The sequence below is a fragment of the Mesoplodon bidens genome (genome assembly GCF_964165515.1).
Source record: "Mesoplodon bidens genome assembly, chromosome: 5".
NCBI lineage: Eukaryota > Metazoa > Chordata > Mammalia > Artiodactyla > Ziphiidae > Mesoplodon > Mesoplodon bidens.
In genome coordinates this window covers 11,231,696-11,255,834 of record NC_138161.1, presented here as the reverse complement: position 1 = coordinate 11,255,834, position 24,139 = coordinate 11,231,696, and the positions used below count along the sequence as shown (strand labels likewise).

The window sequence follows — 24,139 nt, the reverse complement described above, 5'->3', positions numbered from 1 at the left end:
CAAGAAGGTCATCTCTGAGGGCACTTTCAAATACACCCCGATGTCTTCTTAAAATAGGTGACATGAAAAATTTCGAGTATGAATTTTGCCCTTCTCAAGATGATTTCTTGGAGTTTTAAATCAACCTAAACGTAATGGATGTCTAAGCTACTTTTTTTTTTATTAGTTTCTGCTTTATAACAAAGTGAATCAGTTATACATATACATCTGTTCCCATATCTCTTCCCTCTTGCGTCTCCCTCCCTCCCACCCTCCCCATCCCACCCCTCCAGGCGGTCACAAAGCACCGAGCTGATCTCCCTGTGTTATGCGGCTGCTTCCCACTAGCTATCTACCTTACGTTTGGTAGTGTATATATGTCCATGCCTCTCTCTCGCTTTGTCACAGCTTACCCTTTCCCCTCCCCATATCCTCAAGTCCATTCTCAAGTAGGTCTGTGTCTTTATTCCTGTTTTACCCCTAGGTTCTTCATGACATTTTTTTTCTTAAATTCCATATATATGTGTTAGCTTTTAAGGGTGGGAGGGAGGAGGGAGGAGGGAGGAGGATGGGTATCAATGAACTCGATTCACCTGAGCAAAATATAATTTCATTTCCTTTCCAAGAAATTCCGTCTTATGTAGCTGGAGTCTGGCATCTGCTGCAGATAATGGGTTGCTGAAGTTTATTCTGACTCGTTTGAAGCTCTTAAAATACTGAAAGGTGATATCTTTGTCATATGTCCTAAAGAGGGATTCAAATTTGGCCTGAAAAATAAAAATAAAAGGAGTTGAAATTTACCTGCATATGACCTTTGACTGGATGACTTCATTACATTTCTTATGGAGGAACCAAATTATTAATGATGTCAAGAACTTCCAACTTTTTTCTTACAGAAGACAGAGAACCCACCTTTCTCCTCTGGGGAGATTCTGCCCTTTTAATTTAATATACGTGATTTTATACGAAAGTAAGAATGTACGATTTACTAAATTCATTTAATCAGCTGAACAATTACCAATACTTCAACACTTCCTACAGTCACGGAAACATTCTTTTTAAAGTAGAAGGAACATTTTCATTTGGTCATTTGTCACCCTCCTGGCCTGCCAGACCCTATTGTCCTGTGACCTCCCCCAATCTAGTGAGCTCCAATCCCACCACTCAGCTCAGGGCATTGCTTTGTCCATCAGATATTGCTTTTGGACTTAAAAGCACTGGAGCTAATTTAAAAAAAAAAAAAAACCAAACATTATTATTGAATTGGTAACCAATGAAGTTAATGAAAAGGCTTGCATTTCTTAATGTAAAGGGAGCAGTTTTTTAAAAATTCCCATTATTATTTTCCCATTCAATCTGTTACTTTTTAACTCTCTAAAATAGTAGTGGTTTCAAAAATTAACATTCTGCCAATGAACCCATTTCTGGACGCTGGCTTTAATATATGTACAGATCTAGCTCTAGTGTTAAAAGAACTAGTGAACACTATGAAACAGCACGAGCCCTTAGAATTGAAATGCCCAAGTTCAAGGACTAAAAGCCTAGATTCAGGAGAGCGTTCATCAGCTCCTGGGAAAAGCTCTAGGGAGCGACCCCGGGCCGGGTCCTGAGTGCGGGTGCCCTTGGGGGGACCTGGGAAGCCACTGCAACCTTTCTGACCAGAGAGAGAGGTGATGGACAGTCTTGAAACTTCCAGGAAGATTATGCAGGGACTTTCAGTCACCGAGCTTTCTGAAACTTTTTTCAGACTAAACTGTGAGGATGGTGAGAGGCAGATGGGGGTGGGATGGCAGATGGTGAGAGCCCAGATGGGGCAGCATGCCCTCCACCCAGGTGACTGGTGAGAAGGGAGGCCCTGGAGCCCAAAAGTACCCTGGAGACCTATGCAGAGCATGGTGCTTCTGCAGAGGGGAGAGAGGATTCCCAACAAGAAGGGAGAACATCTTTGAAGATATTCACGGCTAGAAAGCAGGGGAGGGGATGGCCCTTCCTGTCCGGTCAGTGCCTAGTCCACAGGGCAGGGCTGTGGGCAGGTCCTGCATTCCCTGCTGGCGGGTGTCTCCACCAGGCAGGTGGCTCAGGGGGAGTGGGAACAGCTCACAACCGTTCTCTCTTCGAATTCCCCGGCTTCTCTTTAGTTGATGGAAATGTCTGACTTTCCCACGAGGGGTGTTGCAGAGGCAAAGAATGAGAAAGAATGCACAGCAGATGTTTAAGCTGCGATTTCATCTGGCTGCACGTGACTTTTTCTCCACCCCTCCCGAGCACGGGCAAGTCTGGGGCGTAAGGGTGTCTGCGCAGATCTGGAATTTCACAGGACCTCATCCGTAGGCACTGTGACCAACTGCTTAGTTTTAAAGTTATCATTCATAATTTAAGAGAGATGACTTTGCTGAATATTTTTAGAATACAAGTCAGGGCTTAGGACCAGAACCCAAGAGAACCCACACTATCTTGTTAATTTCATATTGCTATTATGCTATTAGTATTCTCTTATAAAATAATCTTATTTGTTCTAATAACCAATACCTAGTGATTATAGTTATTGGATGGCATCTCTACTCAATTAAGTAAATCAGTGATTTTACTCATATAAAAGCTAACATTAAATACGTAGACTTTGTAGTACTTTTACATGTAGAACATGCTCTAATATCTAGTTCAAAAACTACAGTCCCGGCTTGCAAGCATTGTACACAGTTATGGAGTTAAATTTGATTTAAAAAAAAAAAAAAGAAAGCTTCCGATGTCTCAGTAGGTCTTTGGGTATAAAGGTATAACATGATCACTGCCCCCCAAACAGAACACACAGAATTCATTCATATATAATATTGTTAGAGATCAATTAGATAGCTTCGTAGCTACTGATGAAAATCTTACATTTTAATCAAATGAAGAAGAAAAGCATAGTAATTAAAATTACTAATTATATTAATAGCCATCAATGAGAGCTGCTTCCCAGGAGGTATACTCATCCCACACTTAAGTTATGTATCCAGTTTTACTACTTATTTGCTATGGCTGCATTTTCTCCAGATAGAGAAATCTGGAAACTTGAAGACAGGCCCTTGTAATTACTGCAAACATTCAAATATCTTTCCAATATTGATTTCTTGAGATACAAATCAAAGTATCCTGACCTCTAAATGTCAAAGAGAAACATTCTGTTCACTGTCAGAAAAGTCCTCCTTCCAAAAGTTTACTTATTGTTACAACCCACACAGAATGAAAAAACACCATGCCAAACCCTCTCTTACTAACTGGTCAAGGGACACAGACATTTTTAAATATTGAGAGCTTTAAAAATTCCTTCACAGTTAATTCCTCAGGCAACACCTTTTGATTTTTAAGGCTCCAAGCATTCTGGATGTATTTCAAAACCCCCAAACCCACAAGAGAGCCACATACCCCACTAAGTATTTCAGCTCATAGTCCCAATTACCATAATAGTTTGAAAACTCTCAAAAATCACATTATATCAGAAGCCTTACCCTGGTTTCACTTTCGCTGAAGATCTCACTGTTTGCCACACAGGCAATCAGGGAGCTAAAACTGTAGTTAAAGTTTCTAAAGTGCATCTTGCTTTCTTACAGTGAAAGCTGCAGCAATTCCCGCGGTCAAGCCCCAAGTAAGTTTCCTTTACCAGAGGCTGTAGGTTCTTTCTTGAGGCCTCACTTATAAAGCACCGAGGTCCGGCCCCCACCGGGAAAAAAAAGCACCGCTTCCAGAGCATCCTGTTTGGACACCAAATTCCTGAGTCAAGTCCTACTTGCTCGCAGGCAGGCAGAGACAGAGTGTAAGTTTCTACTGGAAAGAGGTGACGTCAACACCTTAGTCATTTTCCCTATGCTAATTAACTTTGCTTGGGAGGATGGAAAAAACTGCCGAGGTTTGCTTTGCAGCTGCTTTATCTACCCCTCTTGCAGCATAGTTTCCACTGGTAGTAATTCCATTCAGCCACTCAGTCACCAGGCTCCTCGGCTGAATGGGACGACCCTCCTTACGATGGAAAATGTTACAGAAGAACAGGAGGAAGGTCTACTGCAGTAAACAGTAATTAGCCTCCAGGGAACTCTCAAGGCTTGGAGAAACCTGGAACCCGAAGTCTTGGCAAGTTGTTTGATCCCTGTAATTTCCTGAACACTTAAATCAAAATTTCATATGCTGGGGTATTAGAGGAAACATTTTGAAATCAGTCTTGGTCAACGAACTCTGCTTTTAAAGAAAAAGTGGACTTCGTTTTGAAATACGGCCTTTTTTTTTTTCTGATTAAACTTTATTGGAGGAATGTCCTAATTCCCACTTGTATTTCACAGTGAGAATGTGAGAAGAGATCCTAGGATATTCATTGGAAAACTTTATTATTGTAATTTGAGAACCAGGAATATGCAGCACTTTGATCATTTTCTAACAGCTGCTAAATTCGGGAAAAGATACAAAAATATTTTAGAGGATCTAGCCTCTGAAGCTGAGAAAAGAAACATTCGGAGGTTGTCTGCTTAGAGACTCATAGACTGAAAGTTTTTGTTTTTGCTTTAATTAGGAAAGGAAGAAGAAATAGAAAGAATGTACACTACAATTGAAAAGTTAGTTCAGTTGGCCTTTTTTCAGGTAAGATGTCTGGTCTTGGAGAAGCACACTGGATGTCAGCATGCCAGTTCTTTGAAAAGGCTGCAACTCTTTTTTTTGCAACTTTTTACTTTATTACTTTTTAAATTGAAGTATAGTTGATTTACAATGTTGTGTTAGTTTCAGGTATACAACAAAGTGATTCAGTTATACATATCTATATCTATTCTTTTTCAGATTCTTTTCCCTTATTGGTTATTACAAGATATTGAGTATAGCTCCCTGTGCTAAACTGTAGGTCCTTGTTGGTTATTTCTCTTATATACAGTCGTATGTATTTGTTCATCTTATTAAAAGGCTGCAAGTCTTTGAACTTCCAAGTACTTTGCTAGTTTAGGTCCCTATGGCAGTGTGAGTCCTAGGTCCTTCCTACTCATTATCACCTAAATGCAGTCTTATTATTTATAAAAACATTCTCTAGTCTAGAGGCAGACACCTCTTAAGCTTCTAAAAGTTAAGTGGACTCCTGCTATTCACATTTAAAAATTAACTTCAAAGAATCATTAAAGTCGGCCAATAATAAAAAGAACATATGCAATGGGAAAGAACAAACCAGCGCCTTTATCCCTCCATAAAAGGAAATGCGAAGTCTTCTTGGATGAGTGAGCACTGCTTAATCTCCATGCATGGTGCCCTGCTCCCAGCTGTAGGGTTATGCAAGAGACCAGTTATGGTGTTTGCTTTGCCAAATTACCCGTAATTGCCAACCCAAGAGATCTAAGTGCATATGTTCTCGAAGAGTTTCGAACGTGGTGAGATAGTATGGCATGCATCAAATGCCAAGAGGAAATGGTCCATTGGGTGGTGCTTGATTCTGGGAACTGTGCCCTGGGATTGGCTACATTTTGGTGCAGAGCCTGCAGCGTACCCTGGAGGCCCATGCAGGCTTTGGTGGTGGCCTGGGGGTGGCAGTGGGGGTATGGGAGGCCAAGGGGAAAGGCACGGGAGGTAGAAGGCACAGAAGTGCATTCCCCTCCTACGGAGCGGCTGTCCCTCCTTTCCTCTTTCTCCTGGAGTCCACCTTGGCGAATAAGGGTTAAAAGGAGATCAGAGGAGGAAGAGGAGGTTAATTTCACCATCTCCTCCTCCTCCTATTAAAACTCATGACAGGAGGTCGTGTGGGCAAATCTGGAACATTTCTGTCCATCTGGGACAACAGCACTGAACTCACCCAGATTTACAATTGTGGTTTCATTAATACAGTTGGGATAAAAAAATTTTAAAAAAGGAATAGTGAGGTATTTGAAGATGGTTGAACTGTCTTTGCTCCTAGAAATAAAGGATAAATGATAGATCTTTCATTAGGCTGTCCAGAAAGCCTCCCAAAACATGCAATTCTGTACGTGCCTTTAAATTGATGGTAAGCTCCATCTGAATCATATTTAGGGAACTTGGGTGCTTCCATTTCTAGATCAGAGAAAGGGGCTCAAAGTTGTGGCCGACCGTAGGGAGGCTGGCAAAAACCACCGGGTCACAAAGTGTACCTGAGAGAGATGGCACCTAGGGTCCAATAACACAGGCTTCCCACGGCGTGAGAGGAACGGAGCATGGACACTCCGTGGTGCTCCAAAGCCCCGGCTGGCCAGGGGGACAGACACCTGTCCCTGAACCCAAAGGGCCTTCCTTTTATTGGCTCACCTGACAGTTCTTGCTAGGAATGTCCACTCTTCGACTGCACGTCTATTAGACATGAACTTGCACTTCTAAACGTCCTACGGTATTTGTCTATCCCTTGTGGTTTGAAAGGCAAGTACTTTTTTGATTCTTGTTTGCAAGCTGGATGTAAGTGATTTGAAGAAAGCAGGGCCCACAACAACGTCTCATTAGAACTCTTGAAAAGCATACTAAAAATTGCACTTAAAATAGTAAAACAGGGGCTTCCTTGGTGGCGCGGTGGTTGGGAGTCCGCCTGCCAATGCGGGGGACGCGGGTTCGTGCCCCGGTCCGGGAGGATCCCACGTGCCGCGGAGCGGCTGGGCCCATGGGCCATGGCCACTGAGCCTGCGCGTCCGGAGCCTGTGCTCCACAATGGGAGAGGTCACAACAGTGAGAGGCCCGCGTACCGCCAAAAAAAAAAAAAAAGTAAAACAGAAACCAGAAGTTAGAGAAGAAATGAAATGCTTGAGTCCACTGAAAGCTTTAGATGTTTTGCATTTCTTCCATTCGTGCCATTAAAAATCTTAAATGAATCTCTTCAACCTGCATTTGCTTCCTCTGGCTCCAAGCCGTGAGAGCATATTTTCATTAAGAAGTTTCCATTCTCAGTGAGGAACAATTGAGGTGTATGTGGAAATCCATCATTCCCATTACAGCACCCTTAAAGCATAGTGAGGATGACCTCAGCATGCCCATTATAAACCCCAAGGAGTTTACAACTACGCCAAGAATGTGCCACCAGTGAAGCCTTCTACAGAATGACCACAGAGAGAAACCGAGTCCTGACTTTGCTGTGCAAATCAAAGCTGAGCGAAGAAGAAATCTGCAGATCTCCTGGGTGGGAAAATGGCACACCTGATTGAGATCAAAGGTATCAGAGAGTTTATCTTGAATGCCAATTAAACTTGTGTTTTAATGGAGCTTTTCGCTTCTGAGATAATGGGATAGCTTTACTGTTATTTAATATTCATAACCCTTCCCTGTATAATGTGGAGCATTGTTCCCCAGCCTAAGTTACTGTACACAGGGGCCTCTGAGTCATCTTTACCACTTGCCAGTCTAAAAGGTGTTATTAACTGAGGGGACACTTCTTGTCCTCACTTGGAAACCAGGTTAATATCAACTTCCCAGTTGCAGTGAAGACTGAACAATCTGACACAGGCAGAGTGCCCAGTATAGTGCTTGAAACACAATCAGTGGTTGATGCATGTTAGTGTGTTTCTAGTTCCCATTTCATCGGTAAGAATACCGAGGTCCACAGGGCCTCACTGTGTTGAGGAGAGTCAGGACTCACCCTGATCCTTTTTTTTTTTTTTTTTTTTTTGTGGTCCGCGGGCCTCTCACCGCTGTGGCCTCTCCCGTTGCGGAGCACAGGCTCCGGAAGCCCAGGCTCAGCGGCTATGGCTCACGGGCCCAGGCGCTCCGCGGCATGTGGGATCTTCCCGGACCGGGGCACGAACCCCTGTCCCCTGCATCGGCAGGCGGACTCTCAACCACTGCGCCACCAGGGAAGCCCCACCCTGATCCTTTGATTGCGGATTCCATGGAACTATGCTTGCCTCGCAGCAGTGCCCTTTGGTACTTCCCCATCTCCATTCTCTCAGTCCCTCTGGCATCCTGGATGGCTTCCTCTCCTACGTGCCCCACTGGTCAATGGAGGGGTCTCTAGGTTCTCTGTAGCATCCCTGGCACCCCTGCACACCATTTCAGGCAGCCACAGTACCTTTCTAAGTGGCCTCGCTGTGGCCAATTTCTTACTGCTCCAAAATAGTGTGTAATTCCCACAACATAAAACTCCCCGAAGCTGAGCTTGATCACATTCCTCTCCTACTGTAAAGATTTCAGTGACTTCCCATTGCTCTGTAGGTTAAAGGGGAAGATTTTCACTTGGCATTCATCCATTTGTCGATCCATGCATCTATCTACCCATTTGTTCTTTCACCCAAGCACAGTTCCAGGTGTTGGGGGTTCAGAGATGAAGAGAGACAAAACCCCCTGCCCTCATGGAGCTTACATTCTAGATGGGAAGAAAGAAAAAGAAATGAGATAAATGGGTAAAATACATAGTGTGTTTAGATAGTGGTAAGTGCTGGGAATAAGGCAGAGATGAGGGATAGGAAAAGCTGGGAAAAGGAGAAAGAGAGAAAGACAGAGAGAGAGAAAGAAAGAAAAAGGAAGGAAGGAAGGGAGGGAGGAAGGCGTCCCTGAGAAGATGACAGGTGGGAACATCAAGACCTGAAGGAAGTAGCGGAGTGAACTGGGAGATGCTCAGAACAGCATTTCAGGCCAGGGAACAGAAGGCACAAAGGCCCCTGGCATGTTCCAGGCCCAGCAGGAGGCTCAGGATGGCTGTAGAGGAAGGACGTGGAGAAAGTGGTTGGGAGCAGGGCCACGTGAGACCTTGAGCTATTGGAAGGTCGCTGGCTTGCATGCTGATATCAGAGGGTTTTGAGCAGAGGAGAGGCATGAACTAATGTCCATGCAACAGAACCACTCCAGTGTCTGGGTTCAGAAAAGAGGGAAGGCACAGGCTGGGGGCAAGGCACCCCTAAGGCACGAGACCTTCTCTGACTACGGAGCCCATGACTCCTCTAGGCAGCCCTCAGCTCTGCCTGCTTTCCTCAGTTCCGTCAGCCAGATCCTCCCTAGTCGCGTCTCTGCCTGCCAAACTTCTATTCATCCTTCAAAGCCCATCACCAAACATCCGTTCTCCAGGAGGCACCCCTCCGGACTTTATGTTCTCTCCCTCCTTTAACCCCTGTGTCCTCCTCCACCCACCCCATCCCTCCGGCTCTCAGTGCAGTCTGCCTGGCATCCTAGTTATATTCTTACCTGGCAATCTCCCTACTACAGTGAGAGCTGCTTGAGGGCACCACTGCTCATCCTGCCACTCCCTGGAGATGCAGATAAATGCTTGTGAAGTTCAGGGACTACACCAGGGAGGGTCCATCTGAGACGGGCAAAGAGCCAGCATCCACCAGCCGTCAAAGGGCCAAGGCCATCTGTGTTCCTAACTGGAGGGTTTCTAGTGCCTTTGGTTTGAACAAAGACCTCCTTTTCGTTGCAGGGCGCGGTAAAGGTACAAGTTTGCTCAGCGGGTGCTGGTCACATTCCAGGGTGTACTTCCTCTGTCCTTGCTGCATGGTGGCTCACAGGATGTCCAGGCACGGGACTGCACCACCAGCTCCAGACTCTGAGGCCTCACCCCCCGGACACTTCCAGAGGCCTTGTGACTCTCTTTAGGGGTCTACGGCTGGGGTCTCGACAGCCCTTTGTCCTTTGGGCAGAACATGTTCAATTTAATATATGTTCACTTGTCTCTTTTAAATGCCTATTTTTTAGGGTGTGTTTTATAAGGTGCACGGTAGGGAGTAGAATCTGTATAGAAGTTACAAACAAAATGCTTTTATTGGCAGATGTACCAAAAATCTTTCATCCATGAGGTTCATGATCAAAAATGTTTGAAGGCCTATTGTCTCAGCAGTAGGGTGATTAAATTCCCAATTTTCTGCTTGTTTGTGACGATCACATGTAAGAAAGAGAACAGGAAAATATTCTTCTTTCTGATTTCTAAAGGCGTTTCCATTTTTGTTCTCTCTGAAGGGTAATCAGGGAATGGGCTGGAGAGCAGGGCAGAGCCAGATGTGGGCTCAGGAATTTACTGCTCATAGAATTGCTTTATTACTGGTAAGATCTGCTCGGCCACAGGGAGGGGCCTTGTATGAAAGAAAATGTAAAACAAAGCTGATAACCTTTTTTTGTGGGACTTGGAAGGTTCTAACCAGAACTCCTTAGACAAGAGGGTGCCCTTGTCTCCCACTACAGAGGGTGATGCCTATGAATTCTAAACCTGAGCTGAGAAAACCATCTTTAATGAAAATCACCTTTATGTTTAATAACCATTAATCTTCTGAATCTGTAGGATAACACAAAAGAAATGATATTAATACTAAACTTCAGCCTGGGTCATTTTTGATACTTTGGGGAAAAAAATGGAAAAGGGTGAAATATCATTTGATACTTTACACAGATTAGTACAAGATAGTATACAAATAATTTCTATTTCTGAGATAACGCGGAACTTCCTATTACTTAATTTTTTAAAAAAGTGTCTTATTGACACCAGTGCCACAAATGATGGAAGCAGTGGTGAAAATGCTAAACGCATGTCTTAGCAGAATGGCCATCGTGCTCTGTTAAAGCTTATGGTGGAACTGAAGGAAAAATGCAATCACCCTCAAAGAGAAAAAAAAAAAAAAGAAAGAAAAGACATAAAGTAAAATAAAACAACCAACTGATTGGGGAAAAGTAAGGAGGAAACATGTTCAAATCGATACCTTAAAAGAGAGGTCACAGTTCATCCAAGATTTCATCTTGTTTGTTCAATTCTGTGTGCACTTGAAATCCCATTAACTCTTTTTTCTTTATTACCTCAATCTTTCCCTAGTACGTGAAGGTTAACCCCCCACCTCTGTCACTTCTTGGAAACGCACTATTTGCAAAGCTTAAGATGGAGAAATAGCCACAGGCTAATCAAAACTATACTTAATGACTTGAAGACCAGCAGCCCCGGATTAAGGGAGGTAACTTTTATTTAAAGCCAGCTGGGGCCAAAGCCCCCCTAATAATCCTTCCTCAATTGTTCTCTTTATTCCTTTCTAGACCCACTTTGCTTTAATGATTGATTTTCACTTCTGCTTTGAAGCTCTTCTGAAGCCAGGGCACAATCCTACAGTGACAAAAACGTGGACAAGAACACTGGTGCAGGGGCTTGGCTTCCCTGCTGGCGCAATGGTTAAGAATCCGCCTGCCAATGCAGGGGACATGGGTTTGAGCCCTGATCCGGGAAGATCCCACATGCCATGGAGCAACTGAGCCCGCGTGCCACAACTACTGAGCCTGCGCTCTAGAGCCCGCGAGCCACAACTACTGAAGCCCGCGTGCCACAGCTGCTGAAGCCCACGCGCCTAGAGCTTGTGCTCCGCAACAAGAGAAGCCCCTGCAATGAGAGGCCCACTCACAGCAACAAAGAGTAGCCCCCGCTTGCCGCAACTAGAGAAAGCCCGCATGCAGCAACGAAGACCCAACGCAATCAAAAATAAATAAGTAAAATAAATAAATTTATGTAAAAAAAGAAAAAGAACACAGTAATGCTAAAGAAACAGAATGTTGGGGGAGACTATGGTCTAATAAAACTCAACTTTAAATAAAAAAAAGAAAGGACACTCGCGCAGGGGTGGGCTGGTGACAGGCTGCTCTTGTGTTCATCAATCACCAGGACCCGGTTACCTTCCATTCCAGCTCCAAACAGCTTTCACAACCCCAGACTGATTCATTCCCACCCAGTAAATCCCTTTACATTCAAAAGATGAGTTCGACACTGTTGTGTGAACGCTGACGGAAAAGCCCTGTTTCTCTCATTCTACGATCCATCCTCATCTCAGAAGAACTGACACAACTAAAACCCTGGGTGGCACGTGTGCTGCCTTGAGGCAGGCCCGTATTCTGTTCTGGTTCTGGTAGGTTCTCGCAGGGAACCTGGCACAGCGCTGGGGGCACGCAGACACCCCTTCAATACCAGGTGAGTGACTGGCCAAACCAGAGTCGAAGGTCAAAAAAGAGGAAGGGGAAAAGAATGAGGTCAAACCGAACTCTGTAAATCTTTAGCACCAGATATGAAACCCAGCTTTCAATAACTTGGCTACGAAGAGTTTGTATCCACACCCAGTTTTCAATCTCAGGATCTCAGCTCAGAAATCGTTGTTTTGCCAAGTTTGGGAGAAGAGAAAAGGATTACGTGTTCCCACCCCCAGGCCCCATTTCCGTGTCTGTTGTTGGGAAGTTACCAACAGCACCACTGCGTATGCTGTCTTTTCACACTGACATTGCCTTCTTTGAGGATTATTTAAGTCTAGGGCTTCCCTGGTGGCGCAGTGGTTGAGAATCCGCCTGCTGATGCAGGGGACGCGGGTTCGTGCCCCGGTCCAGGAAGATCCCACGTACCACGGAGCGGCTGGGTCCGTGCGCCATGGCCGCTGAGCCTGCGTGTCCGGAGCCTGTGCTCCGCAATGGGAGAGGCCACAACAGTGAGAGGGCCCGCGTACCGAAAAAAAAAAAAAAAAAAAAGTGGTGACGGGGCTTCCCTGGTGGCGCAGTGGTTGAGAGTCCGCCTTCCGATGCAGGGGACACGGGTTCGTGCCCCGGTCCGGGAAGATCCCACGTACCACGGAGCGGCTGGGTCCGTGCGCCATGGCCGCTGAGCCTGCGTGTCCGGAGCCTGTGCTCCGCAACGGGAGAGGCCACCACAACAGTGAGAGGCCCGCGTACCGCAGAAAAAAAGAAAAAAAAAAAGTCTGATAAGTCGCCTGAGGAACTATCTCCTGTCACCTCCATGCGGGTAACATGATCGTGATTCATGTTGAATCAAGTTTCATGTTTGAATCAAGAATTCATGTTTGAATCAAGTGATTCAAAACATACTTAACAAACAATAAACTATAAATACAGGACAAACAAGGCACCACCACAACTTGGATATCATGCTTTCACCATGAAAAGCAAGAACAATCATGCCAACTTTGTTCGTTAGGAAAATTGGGGTGTTTATGGCAAGTGACTTAAAATTTGCACACCCATCTTTGCACCAGAGCATCTGAGAAGTGAGAGCTGCCTCCTTTCCCTCAAGTCTAGAACGGCCAAGTTAGTTTACTGGTTGTGAACTGGCAGCCCCTCTCCCCCCAGATAAAAATATTAGTTGTCAACATTTAAAAATTGGGAGGTTTCACATAGAAATAGAATTTCTGGTTCCTTTGGGGTTAAAAAAAAAAAAGGAAGATGTGGCAATAATGGGCCCAGAGGTCTGCTCGGCAACGGCTGAACCCTTGGCTAAGCCCCTGCTTTTCGAATACCAATGGCCCCGTCGCTCCCGACCCCAAAAGCATTTGAGTTTTTGGCCTCTGGCTTAATTTAGTAAGTCATCAAAAATAGATTAGTCACCTGCTTTGAGCCAGATACTGAGAGGTAGGGATACGCACAAAGCAGCTTACCCATCCATATCCCCGTGGCTCAAAATGTTCTGTGTCAAATAATCTACTCCAAATAATACATTGAGAGAGTGTGTCCCTCGCTCCTTACACAGTAATTCTTTATTTTTTTTTTTCTGGCTCGACACATTTCTACGTGTGACTACCTGGGCATTTGCAGGATGTTCTCTCTACTCCTGAAATTATACTCTCATGCAAGTGAATGGTGAGGACGTTATTATAGGGCTGACCTAGATTCCGCTCAAACCTTTATAAACCACAGTTGGTTTCTTTAGCAATCGTTAGGGTGGCATGATTGGGCCATACCAGGGAGGCACACAGCACGACTGAGAATCAGAACTTACGGATGTCTATAGAACTGGCTTACGATGAATGAAGACAGAAGGGTTTTGTTATGACCAATATTCAATGACACGGTTGGAAAGATGATCTAAAAGTAGACTGAGATCCAGGTATTCTCAGGGTGTGGCTTTTAAGATAGTTTTTCAAAAGATCATTTTGAGAAGACAGCATTTTAAACTGCCCTTGCAAGATTCTAGGATACAGTTTGATCAATCTTCTTATGTTGAACTAACTGTCGGAAGGCGGAGGCTGACTTCACCCTTGAGTCTGAGCTGCCCTGGCACTTCCATCCCCAGGGAGGTCGTGGTGGCACTACTGGCCCTGTGGAGGAGAAATTACGTGGCACATACAGTGATCAACTGCCAGGATCTGCTGAGCCCCACTTCTGCTCTTATAAACCCTCCAACCAACCAAAAACCCAACAGTTATCCTCTGAGAGAGAGCTCCTTGTGCAGGAGGTTTATTAGGGGGTTCTTCTGGGCTCAACACCCAGGGAAGGAGAGGAAAGCAGAGGGGAGGGGGGGAGGAGAAAAAGAGGCTGGGCAGAGGGAGAGTAGGGCTACCATGAGGTCCCACTGGCAGCCTCGCTGGTCCTGTGGGGTGTTCTGAAGACAGGATGACCCTCATTGGAGCAGAAGGGCTGGGCCTTGATACCCCACATTGGTCAACTCTGGGATGGGGGCGGTACCTTGAGAAGGAGGGGACTTACGGGGGTGGCTCTCAGCTGAAGTCATCCCCAAAGCGGGCAAGTGACAGGGCAGCTGGGGGACAAATCCATTATTCTTGAAGGGACCTGGGTGTGTCACTGTGTCCCTCAACCAACCAACCAATGAACCAATGAAACAGACCCAAAGTCAACGAACCAACAAGACCCAAATTCAAAGATCTGCACCCTAAGTTAATCATCTGAAATTTCTCACAAATACAACAGATTTTAAACTGGACACCATGAAAATAGGACTGATTCCACTCCAAATCATTAGCTCATCTCCCCAGGTAAGGAACTTCTAAAGGAATATGGTAGTACACTCGATAGTTTAAACTTTCAATGTAAACCAAGTCAACTAAAACCTTGAATATTGACTCAACCGTTTCCCTCCTAGGAGTTTACTCTAAGGAAATCCTCAGGGCTGTGGGCAAAGATTTAGATGCAAATACACTCCCTGTTATTTGCCTATTCTTTATGCAAATAACACATTAGAACAAGCTAACCATCCTATCAGTGACCAGCTAATAAATATGCTGAATCAATAGACTATAAAGCCACTCACACCTCACAGGAAGGAAGTGAAAACTACTTAACAACATAAAAAGATGTTCACAACTTGCTGTTAAGAAAGAAAATGCAGGTTTCAAAGCAGTGTTTGCTGTTGTGACTCCATTTTGGTGAAAAGAAAAAACATGCATGTTAGTATTAAAGAAGACTGCAGTGTTTTCCTTCTTCACTTCTTTGGACTTACTAGAATTTCTACAATGCACATTTATTACTTTTGCAATAACCAAACGGCTTTTCTCTTTCCCCTCCCCCTCCTCTATGTTCTATATCAATGGTCAAGGAAACCATGGTTAACAGATACACTAAGTAAGGTGGAAGGTTAGTCAGAGAGGAAATCTACTCCTTTCTTTGCATAGCAGTCTGGTGTCATGAATTTTAATTCGTTATGCACCATTCCCAAACCTGGTATTTTTAACTCATTAATATTTTGGAGCACCAACTGTTGGAAGAATCCCATGTCTTACTTAAATACCTGTAAAGACAGGGATTTCACTAGAAAATATTTATTTTGCTTTTCTTTGATAAGCTCTCCTGCCAGCCATCTTTATCTGGTGAAACGCCCAACTCCTCAGCTGTATGTGCTGAAGCAGTCTCCACGGAGTCGAGGTCAAGCACTGGCCAGCACAGGGTCCTGTGATTCCGTCCGGCTCCACAGTGTGGGTCACTAGGCTGAGCACTGCCTTAGTGTGAGCAGACCTCACACGGCTCATTCTGCAGGCTCCAGAGTGTGCTAATCAGAGAATATCCTATCTTGGGGGGAAAATCTCCCATCTGGGTCTTTCAAATGTTCCCAAGGTTGATGCCTTCTCAGAGCAAAACTATCAAGTTCTTTCCTGTCACTGCCATGTCACCACATCTACTGCTTCCTCACCTGTGTTTTTTTTTCTCTGTTCTTCTGTCCCAGAATCACATCCAGGTCTTTTTTTTTTTCCTCTCCCTGGGACAATCCTGCCCTCTGCATCTCCCTTCCAACAAGACTGGAGCGTACCTAATGAACTTTTCACCATGACTGCGTTAATGATGACAGCTATTTAATGTATAAGACCTCCCAGAGAATTTGTATTTAATCAGCAACTTCTGGAGATCAAAGTCTCAGCCCCAATGGAAGGCATCACTAAGGGGAAAGTTCCACACAGCAAGTCAGTGATAGGGAAGAATTCCTTGGACAGGTGGGCTCTTCTGGGGCCGGGTGTTGCCTACCTGGAGATGAGACACACATTTTTCGAGCATCTACATTGAGCAGATTCTTGTCTGGGCTGTTTGGAGTTAAGAACAGACTTCCACACCTAAAGAAAATCACTCATTTGTTTCTTGTTCAACCACCATTTAACAAGGATCTACCCCGTGCCTTCTCGAACTCCACCGCTTGGTCAAATTACAACTATTACATATTCTCATAACACTGGGGACCTCTAGTTCTTAATATTTATCATATTTTAACTGGTTTCCTCCACTAAACTAAGGGCAGACCAAGTCGTGGACCCTGGAACACTTAGGACCCTCCATAAATATTTGTTGAATAAAGCATGCAGCTAAGTACCTGACTCTTCACTGCAGACACAGAGAAGAGTAGGGCATGACTCTTCCTTCAAGAACTCACAGTCAAATCAATCGTGAAATTCTTACTAAGCCATTACCGGGTGTCCCGTACTCTACGAGGGGGTTCAAAAGCCTAAGCCACAGTGCCTGACCTTACAGGGGCTTAAGATTGAAGCTTGGGAGATAAAACTGCCACTCCAGTAAGGTGATAACATGCATGAGCCCCATCTGTGTTGCAGGCAGTAAGAGCTCAGGATACTGGAGGTGGAGGGTGATGATCAGTGATGATCCTATCTCCATATCCCATTAGTCCAGTTACAGAAAGTCCTGTGGATTAAGGCCTTGAGAATGGGTTAGATTTTAAATAGGTGGGGAAAGGATATATCCCTGTATTTTCTCATTACTACTTGAATAAAAGGTATTAGGAAAGTTAACATTTTCTTCATCCACTACCGTGCAGAATCAAATAAGCAGCTGCTTTTATTAAAAGACATATACAGTTTGTTCATTTTGAACAAATTTCTTTGAGTGCCTGCATTTTGGCGCGGCACTAGTTAAGGGTTGGTATTTGTTAATCTCATGTCCTGGATTTCTTGGGAAATCCTACTTTTGCTACTTTGCTTTATTCCTAAAATACAAAGGATTTGTGCAATACATGTGGCTACATTTTTAATATTTTGGGGAAAATATCAAAATAAATGAACGTATTAGACAAAAATCTTCTGTTAGTTCACATAGCTAAACTGGGGCTTGGGGAATAATGTATCCATCAGTGTACAGGCAGAGGAGGACGCACGGAGCTACTCTAAAGGCAATTCTGGCAGATGGCATTTTCTGAAGACAGCTGCCACAAACCTCCTATCCCACATGCTATTGTAGAACCTCGCCATTCCCCCATCAAGAGGAGGGGTGTGTATCCTCCACCCTTGAATGCGGGAGGGCATTTGTGGGTGTCTCAACAGACACTGTACGGTGGAAACGACACCATATGACTTCCAAGGCTAGGTCATAAAAAGCCACGCACTTCCGCCTTGTTCTCTTGGAACCTGGTCACCATGTTTGTGGGAAGCCCAGGCAGCCCGTGGAGGGGCCCACGTGGAGAGGAACTGAGGCCCCTGGCCCAAAGCCCTGGCTGAGCTCCCAACCGACTTGCCAGCCATGTGAGTGTGACATCTTGAGAGTGGGTTCCCTGGCACCCAGCTAAGCCAACCCAGCAGACGCCACATGGAAGAGGGAAGACCCATCTCCGCGCCAATTGCAGTTTTATGACCTAAATAAAGGATTGTTGCTGTTTTAAGCCTTTAAGTTCTGGGTGGTTTGTTTCCCAGAAACAGTAACTAGAACAACATTTCAGAGATGGCAGAAGTGACAAGGCCTTTGTAACTGATTAGACTTGGAAAGCAAGTAAGGAAAGACCAAAGTGATTGACTACTTTCCCACCCAGAGTAGGATCCTTAACAGGCTGAGTGGGAGTTAGAGGAAGGGTAGGTGAGGGGTTGAGGCTGGGATGGTGACTTTGGCTTCTTGCCATTTATATAAAGTGGCCTGCTTTTCACCTGTCCATCGACGAGAGGTAGGTACATAACATCGTGGGGAAGAGTGTAGACTCTGGAGCTAGCCTGTCTGGGTTGGAGCCCTGGCATTGCCTTTTCTTAGCTGTGTGACCTTGGGCAAGGTTCTTAACTCCCACGTGCTTCAGTTTCTTTGTCTGTAAAAGGAGGATCACAATAACAGAACCTACCTCATAGGGTGGTTGTGACATTGATGACCTAAGGTCTAAAAAGGGCTTGGCACAGAAGAAGTTCTAGGAAAGTGTCTGCCGTTGTGATCCACAGAAATGTGGGCTGAAGAACAGCCTTACATAGTGAGGTGGGGGTGAAGAACAGCCTCTCAGACATCCACATCCTAATCCCTGGAACTTTGAACATGTGACCTCACATGGCAGAGGGGACTTTGCAGGAACATGGTCCTTAAGGACCCTGAGATGGGAGATGATCCTGGATTGTCTGGGGGCAGGTCCTTATAAGAAGGAGGCAGGAGGGTCATCAGGGTTGGACCCAGACATGATGTTGGAAGCAGACATCATGGTGATATGGGGCTGTGAACCAACACTGTAGCCTCTAGAACCTGGAAAAAGGCAAGGAAACAGATTCTTGATTTTAGCCCACTGAGACTGATTTTGGAGTTCTGACCTCTAGCACTGTAAGATAATAAACCTGTGTGGTTTCAGGAACTAAATCTGTGGTACTTTGCTACAGCAGCAATAGGAAACTAATCCAGATTTTAACCTTGAGGAAGGTGGCTTTATAGCACGTGGAGCAGATAGAATGAAAAGAAGATGGGTTTTGGAATCAGTAAAACATCTCTTTATTCCTCATCTCCTGACTTAGCACTGGTGGGACATTTTCTCTTTAATCTTAGCTTGTGGAGTAGCCGAAGCCCCGGCTCTGGTATGAGCACTGACTCCAGCCCTTGCTTGCTGGGGATCATCCAACAATGGGTGCCAGCCAGCAAGACCACAGTGGTTATACATGGCCAAAATCTGGCCTGATTGGCTTGACATCCCTCCTGATTGGTTGGTGCCCACAAACTACTAGTTGCTATGAATTTCAAACATTACCTCTAGGCTTAAAACTCTGAGTTTCTTCTTCTGTAAATTAGGCACAATCTAAGTCAAAGGTGGTGGAATTAGCATAGGTAAGTAGTTCTCACAATGTGATTTCCAAAGCAGCAGCATCTCATTACCTGGGAATGTGTTAGAAGTGCAAAATTTTGCCTCACTTACTGCAGCTGGTAGAATTCTAAAATGGCCCATTCCCCCCCTTCCCCAGGGCACATGGCGGGCAGGACCATGGCCATGATGGATTTTACCCGTGATTAGGTTATGTTACACAGCACAGTGTTTTGTTTTGTTTTTTAACTTTTTTTTTGCGGGGCGGGGGGAGGTGCTGCATCGTGCGGGATCTTTATTCCCCAACCAGAGTTCGAACCCATGCCCCCTGCATTGGGAGCAAGGAGTCTTAACCACTGGACTGCCAGGGAAGTCCCACACAGCACGGTTTGTGAAAGGGAGATTAGCTAGGCTGAGCCCTTAAAGCCTACCAGGCTCCTTCTGAAGGCAGAGATTTCACGTGTGAGAGGAGAGATCCCTTGTCACTGGCTTGAAGGAGGAGGGGCCCAAGTGGCAAGGATGTGAGTGGCCTCTCGGAGGGAGGGTAGTCCCAGAAGGAAACAGGGATCTGTTCCCAGAAGCAGATTCTTCCCCAGACCTCCGGAAAGGAAGGCAGCCCAGCCTATGGCTCGATTCTACCCTTGTGTGACCCAGAGCAGAGAAGGCAACCACACCACACCCTGAGTCCCGACTACAGACCTGTCTGCTAATAGCTAATAAGCGGGTGTGGCGTTAGTCACTCAATTTGTGGTATTTCATTATGCAGCTAAGAATTTATTTACTGAATCAGAAGCTCTCTGTTTTAACAAGCCCTCCAGGTGACTGTGAGGCACGCTCAAGTTTGAGCACCTCTGGTGTCCATAAAGGGCCCACACAGCCGAGCCTGGCGCCGTTAGGTGGCGTGAGCAGCAGCTGCGGTTGTCCTGTCATATATTCTAAGGATCTTTCCGCTCCTTTGTTGCATCTGAAAAAGTTTTAAAAAGCACGAACGCACAGAATCTTCCAGAGGTGCCCTTTTCAGGTGTAAGATCAGACTGATCCCTGGACATTCTGCAAACACCAGACAAGGGGTCCGTGCAAACTTCCCTTTTCCCCTTCAACCTAAGAGTCCAGGGCAGCTGGAGCTAATAGCCATAAAGCAGTGGCAGAAGGGAAGTTTGAAGGGAAGTGGGCCAGGGAAGGCAGGACCACATCCCATCTTCTGAGAAGCTGCAAGCAGGGGCAGGTTGACCAGAGTCTCTGAAACTATAAAAGCAGGACCTACCTCTTTGGGTGGTTATGAGGCTGTAAAGCCATGCCCGGGACTCAGCACAGGGCCTGGCAAAGGGATGGGGTGGTCAGGGGAACTGGTCCTGCCTTTGTCCCCTTTATCATCTTCCTCCATTTCAGCCTTCTGCATCCTTCTCACTTCTCCCAGCTTTTTTTTTTTGACTCTTTTTTTGATTAGTGTTAGCATGGTTTATTTTTTCCACCCATTTTTTTTAAATCTATATGTACCTTTATAGTTAAAGTGGGTTTCTTATAGACAATATATGGTTGGCCTTGTTTTTTGATCCACTGTCACAATCTCTGTCTTTTCATTGGTGTATTTGACTATTTACGTTCAAAGTGCTTACCGATTTAGCTGGATTCGTATCTGATGTATTTGTGATGATTTCTCACTCCTTTTAAAATCCTTGCCCGTTTCTTACCCTGCATCATTCTTTCCATCTTTCTGGCTGGTTCCTGAGTCTCCCCCCTCCCCCCACCCCCTCTACTCGTGTGAGGACTCCTTCACAGTGGGCTCTCCTGAGGGTCCTGGTGCAGGGTAACATGTGTGGATGGCCAAGGACGCTTTTGCGTGAGCTTAGAGCAGCCTGTTTATCCGAAGGCATGGCTGGAAGCTCCGCCCAATTCTCTGCAGGATGGTCCACAGACAGGACCTGGAGCACAGAGAGGAGGACGCGTCTTGGGAAGGATGCTGGAAAGTGAGCCTCAGAAAACGCACTGCCACGCCCTCTTCTCTGAGACGTTCCCAACTTGGGTGTTAGAAATGGCCTGTCCTCCTCTCCGTCAGCCCTTCTATGGCCTCCATTTGCTTTCAGGAGAAAACCCGGCATCTTGTTGCCTCTTGGTGCAGGTCCCGCCCTTGACACAGTCCAGCTCCGGCCACTATCCTGGTTCATCGATGCTGTCCAGGCCGGTCTTCAGGTCTCAGAACCTTTATCCGGGCTGCCGTCTGCCTGGAGCATCTCCCACATCTGCTCTGGGCTGAGTCCTACTTGAATAACAATATAAACATCACTCCTCAGAGAAGCTGCCCCTGGCCCCCCAGACACGGGGAAGTCCTCTATTAAGTACTCCTTTTCCTTCCTGCAACATATGACAACGGCAGTTGGTCTGGGGTTTAGGGCTGGAAAATGACCTTCCTGCTGCCGGCCACACTGCCACATCTTGCCTGGGTCTGGGCTCAGCGACTCTCTGTTGACTGAGTGACCAAATGAATTAATGACCACGCTCTCTGTCAACTCCAAAATACTGATCTAAAAAGAGGAATTTAGGGGGAAAAAAAACATATTTGGTAGCACTTTTTTTTGTTAATTTATTTAGTTTTGGCTCGTTGGGTCTTCCCGCTGCACGCGGGCTGTGCGCAGGCTCCCTCCAATCGCAGCGAGCGGGGGCCCCTCCCCCCCACGGTGGCCCCTCTTGTGGCGGAGCACGGGTTCCAGGTGCGCGGGCCCCGGCGGCCGCGGCACACAGGCTCAGCAGTTGTGGCTCACGGGCTCCGGAGCGCAGGCCCAGCAGTTGTGGCGCACGGGCCCCGCTGCTCCGGGGCACGTGGGATCCTCCCGGACCAGGGCTCGAACCCGTGTCCCCTGCACCTGCAGGCGGACTCCCAACCACTGCGCCACCAGGGAAGCCCTGGTAGCTTTGAAGACTTGTAAATGAGTGAGTGACGGAAAATCTGATTTGGGGATTCCTTTCTTTAGTCATTCAACAAGCATCCTTCTGAGCATCTTCCCTGTCCAAGGAGCCAAGCTGGTCTCCGAGAGAGAGCAGGTGAAGGAACACAGCCTTGCTCTCGGGAAGCACCCACTTTAGGTCAGAGTAAAAGGCCGGTACTCGGAACTACCCTTTAAGTCTTAGCAAACAGCAGTATGAGTGATGCGTGCGGAAGAAAGGGAACCCAGGGTACCACTGGGTGCAGGTCGGGAAGCCTCGTAAGGCTGTGCTACACGAACTCCAAGATCCATCCCTGAAGGCCAGTGGGCAGTTCGATAGATGGAGGCATTTGACATGTGGACGAAGCTTCTTCTCCGGCCCTGTCAGCCGTGTGACAGCCACTGGGACCACCTTTCCGGTGCTCTGTGCCTGAAGTTGGGGGTGGGCTTACTGGCCATCTGGGTCAGCGGCCCTGGCGACTTCTCAGTGGGATGTGAGCTAAACCAGGAGGCAAGAGCAAAGCAGAGTCACAAGAGCAGCCCCCCCGTACCCCGGCCTTGCTTCCATGTCATGTCACTTCAAGTTTGCTTCTTGCTCTGGTCAGGAGACTACAGCATCACACAATGGGCAGTGTGGGCTGGGCAGCACGTGCCACTCACCCTTCCAAAACCCGGCTGGAGGACAATCTGAACCCTGGCTTGACATTTTCCAACAAAAGTTTGTACCAGTGACGTACGATGGATCCCTACTGAAAACTGATCTGAGCCATGACTAAGAAGGTCATTCTGGAAATGAGGAAGTGTATCCTGGGCCCCTTGTGGTTTCTGAGGAAAGCTGCTGCAATGTGGGACACGGGTGAAAGAACACTGAGAAAAGAGATGAGTTTGCTCAGCCTGTCCCTGTGAAGAACGGGGGAGATGAATGAATGGGAAGATCCTTTATGTCCTAAGAGTCTGTGAGCCGATGGCTTGTCTCAGCGTTTCTCAACGCTTACACTCACGACGTTTTAGACAAAACAGATTTTCCTGTGGGGTCCTGTCCTTTGCATTCTAGACTGTTTCAGTGACCCCCTCCCAGATGCCCCAGTCGCTGCTGCAACCCCAGCGTCACCCACGGATCTGCAAACGTCCCTGGGAGGAGGATTTTAGCACTCTGGGATCTAAAATCAAGCAGGTTTGTTCTAACGTCCTAAGAACAGCCCCAGTGAGCCAAACACATTCACTTAATGTCTTGTTCAACAGGAAGGAATGACCTCTTTTAATATAGAGCTCCTTTCAAACGTGTCATTTCAACTGGGTCCAAAGGAGATATTGTCCGAGTCTCAACTGCTCAGTTGAACATATGAAAAAATGTTGGGAGATTTCAGTGCATCTTGAATAAGAGGAAATCCCTCAGAGATATGACATGCTCTGTGATCATTAGAAGGATGGTAAAAGAAAGTGATTTACAGAAATAAAATGGATAACAAACATTTTGGTGACTCAGAAAATGCCTAGAAATCACATCAGGCAAAAGTTCACTTTTTCCATTAAAACAACCCCAAAACTCTGCCTAATAACAACCTCCCGCTCCAAACATTTGCCAGCAGGCTGAGAACTGACTAAATTTTGGCTCTAAGAGGAAATAACATAAAAATACTGACTCGATTACTTGTTCACAGTTTCTTCCTTTCTGTTAGGTTTTCTTTTGTTTTAAATGTAAAAAACATTTTCTTTGTTTCAAACTAAGCAGGCTTTAACTTAAAATCATTTACTGGGATAACTGAGCATTAAATTATTTGAAAAATCCCAATAATGCTGCTATTATATTGTCAACAGGTGTGTAACTACTATTTATTTTAGAAGCAGATACAAAGAAGGTGCTACACATATGAACATGGAAGAAAAATCGCCGTAGCTTAAAACTGTCTTTGTAGTTTTAAGATAAACGCAGTGTTCTCAAATACTAAGTTACTGTAACTCTCCAGCTCAGAAAGTAGAAGTCAGAGGGCATAAGCAACATTCACCGCACCAGGAACTGAAGAATAGGAGGAAGCATGTTGAAAATAGCAATGGGTTTTTCCCTGAGATGTATATTTTACAA

At 45.8% G+C, this 24,139-nt stretch overlaps 1 protein-coding gene across 3 annotated transcripts in view; it reads right to left on the bottom strand.

Annotated features, from left to right (window-relative positions):
• The window catches only part of RCAN1 (regulator of calcineurin 1), a 96,930-nt gene that overhangs the window by 5,581 nt on the left and 67,210 nt on the right, over positions 1–24,139 (bottom strand). Inside the window, exons 1-2 of one of the 3 annotated variants that reach the window (XM_081234480.1) lie at positions 3,623–3,741; positions 573–746 (exon numbers count right to left, since the gene is read on the bottom strand). In XM_081234480.1, the coding sequence (XP_081090606.1) occupies positions 573–746; positions 3,623–3,712 (264 nt within the window). In that variant the 5' untranslated portion in view covers positions 3,713–3,741. Of the gene's footprint in view, positions 1–572; positions 747–3,470; positions 3,742–24,139 lie in introns of those variants that run through there. The other 2 variants (XM_081234481.1, XM_081234479.1) reach the window with 2 other exon arrangements.